The 2,001-nt window shown below is 57.6% G+C and overlaps 1 protein-coding gene across 1 annotated transcript in view; it reads left to right on the top strand.

The window, feature by feature from the left end:
* Positions 1–582: 582 nt before the first annotated feature.
* The window catches only part of six3b (SIX homeobox 3b), a 1,535-nt gene continuing 116 nt past the window's right edge, over positions 583–2,001 (top strand). The window contains exons 1-2 of the mRNA XM_056296864.1: positions 583–1,325; positions 1,979–2,001. The exon at positions 1,979–2,001 is cut by the window's right edge and continues 116 nt beyond it. Of these exons, the coding sequence (XP_056152839.1) occupies positions 583–1,325; positions 1,979–2,001 (766 nt within the window). The remainder of the gene's footprint in view (positions 1,326–1,978) is intronic.

Here is a 2,001-nt window from a genome sequence, read left to right as displayed (position 1 = left end):
GGTGTTAAACTCCTACTAAAAAGATTGCTATGCATGGTTTGTTCTTGCTGACTGCTTTAGAGTATGCCCACTCCCCTCACACACACACACACACACACACACACACACACACACACACACACACACACACACACACACACACACACACACACACACACACACACACACTCTCTCTCTCTCTCTCTCTCTCTCTCTCTCTTTCCGGTCATACAGTGTGTTTAATCTTCATTTATACTCTAAATGTCTGTCCCCTGTAGCCTAAAGTGTTCCATCAAGCTTTACTTGACTTGGATAAGCAGGAGAGAAGAGGTACCAGGGGGACTTGACTGTAGGTGGGCTCCGGTCAGGCGGAGCAAAGGGAGGGAGATGAAATCCAGCGGTCTGTGATTGGCAGCGCTGCCATGACAACCCTCCATCAGTACCGGGGTGGCCAATAAAAACACAGCCCCTGGGGGGGAGCCCCTAACCCGGCGCCTAGGTGAACTAAAGCGGCGGACCTCATCTGCCCCGCTCAGACCGTGTGTCAGTAGGCGCACAACCTCCTCCTCTGTCTGTCCAGTCCGTTGTCGGCCAGGCGCACAGATGGTGTTCAGGTCGCCCGTCGAGCTTTTCTCCACCCCTTGTCTCCTCCTGCCACCGCCGCCGCCGCCCCATCACTTCGCGGACGGGGCCGCACTCCCGCCCCATTCCCGAGGGGAACTGGGGGAGGAGGAGATGGAGACCACCATCCCGGGATCCCCCGGCGGGCCATGGGGGGCTCTTCCGGGTCTGTGCTTCACGGCGGCGCAGGTGGCCAGCGTGTGCGATGCCCTAGAAGAGACGGGGGACGTCGCGCGGCTGGCCCGCTTCCTCTGGTCGCTTCCGATGGGGGCAGGCACTCGCGGCGACCTCATCGCCGAGCAGGAGTCGGTGCGGCGGGCTCGCGCCGTGGTCGCCTACCACAGCGGCCGGTACCGCGAGCTCTACCGCATCCTGGAGACGCACCGGTTCGCGCGCGCCTCGCATGGCAAGCTGCAGGCCATGTGGCTCGAGGCGCACTACCGCGAGGCGGAGCGGCTGCGAGGGCGGCCGCTGGGGCCCGTGGACAAGTACCGCGTGCGAAAGAGGTTCCCGATGCCGCGCACCATCTGGGACGGGGAGCGGAGGACGCACTGCTTCAGGGAGCGGACCCGCGGTCTGCTCAGGGAGTGTTACCTGCAGGACCCCTACCCGAACCCTGGGAAGAAGCGGGAGCTGGCACACGCCACTGGGCTGACGCCGACCCAGGTGGGCAACTGGTTCAAAAACCGGCGACAGAGGGACCGGGCGGCGGCAGCCAAAAACCGGTCAGTGTTCCCCCCCGGGGGGGACTCTCTTGAAATGATGTTTTGTTTGGTTTTGTTTGGTTTGGTTTTGGATTTTGAAAGGCACAAATACCGGTCAGCGACATTTAGGCATTGTTTTCCTGGATGTTGAAACTTTACATCATGCTATGATAAATTCTATAGGTTAACAGTCGGGTGGCTATATAGCTCAACAAAATGCGCGTGCTACCCGAGGCTTTATGTTTTCTTTTCAGACTTCCCCTGAGGGTACCGTCCGTCTCCATGGCACATCAGCAGAATTAATGTGCAGAAGTCCATTTAGGTTCTTTTCACAACACAGACAAGGCCGTGCGTAAAAGAGCTGCCCATGCGTAAAAGCGCACGGACGTTTCCCCCTCCCCCCTGCCAGCTTTTACATTTCCCTCCTCTTCTCACTCTGTCCTGGTCTCGTCTCGTCTCGTTCTCTCCCCCTCACCGACATGTCCTTCCGGGTCAGTGTTTGGGTGGAATGTTAATCACTCGGGTGCGATGCCTCACTGCGCACCTACTCATGCATGAATTAGTGGCATTTGCGCTCCGTGCGTTGGCGTGTTGTTATTATTAATGACATCCTTATCCGCTGGTGTCTGAAACAAATCTTTAATATTTTTGAATCTCTCTTTGTCTTGTTTTAGATTGCAGCCCCACGGGCTGGGTC

The sequence above is a fragment of the Lampris incognitus genome, chromosome 17 (assembly GCF_029633865.1).
Source record: "Lampris incognitus isolate fLamInc1 chromosome 17, fLamInc1.hap2, whole genome shotgun sequence".
Lineage (NCBI taxonomy): Eukaryota > Metazoa > Chordata > Actinopteri > Lampriformes > Lampridae > Lampris > Lampris incognitus.
This window is presented reverse-complemented; position numbering and strand designations above follow the sequence as displayed.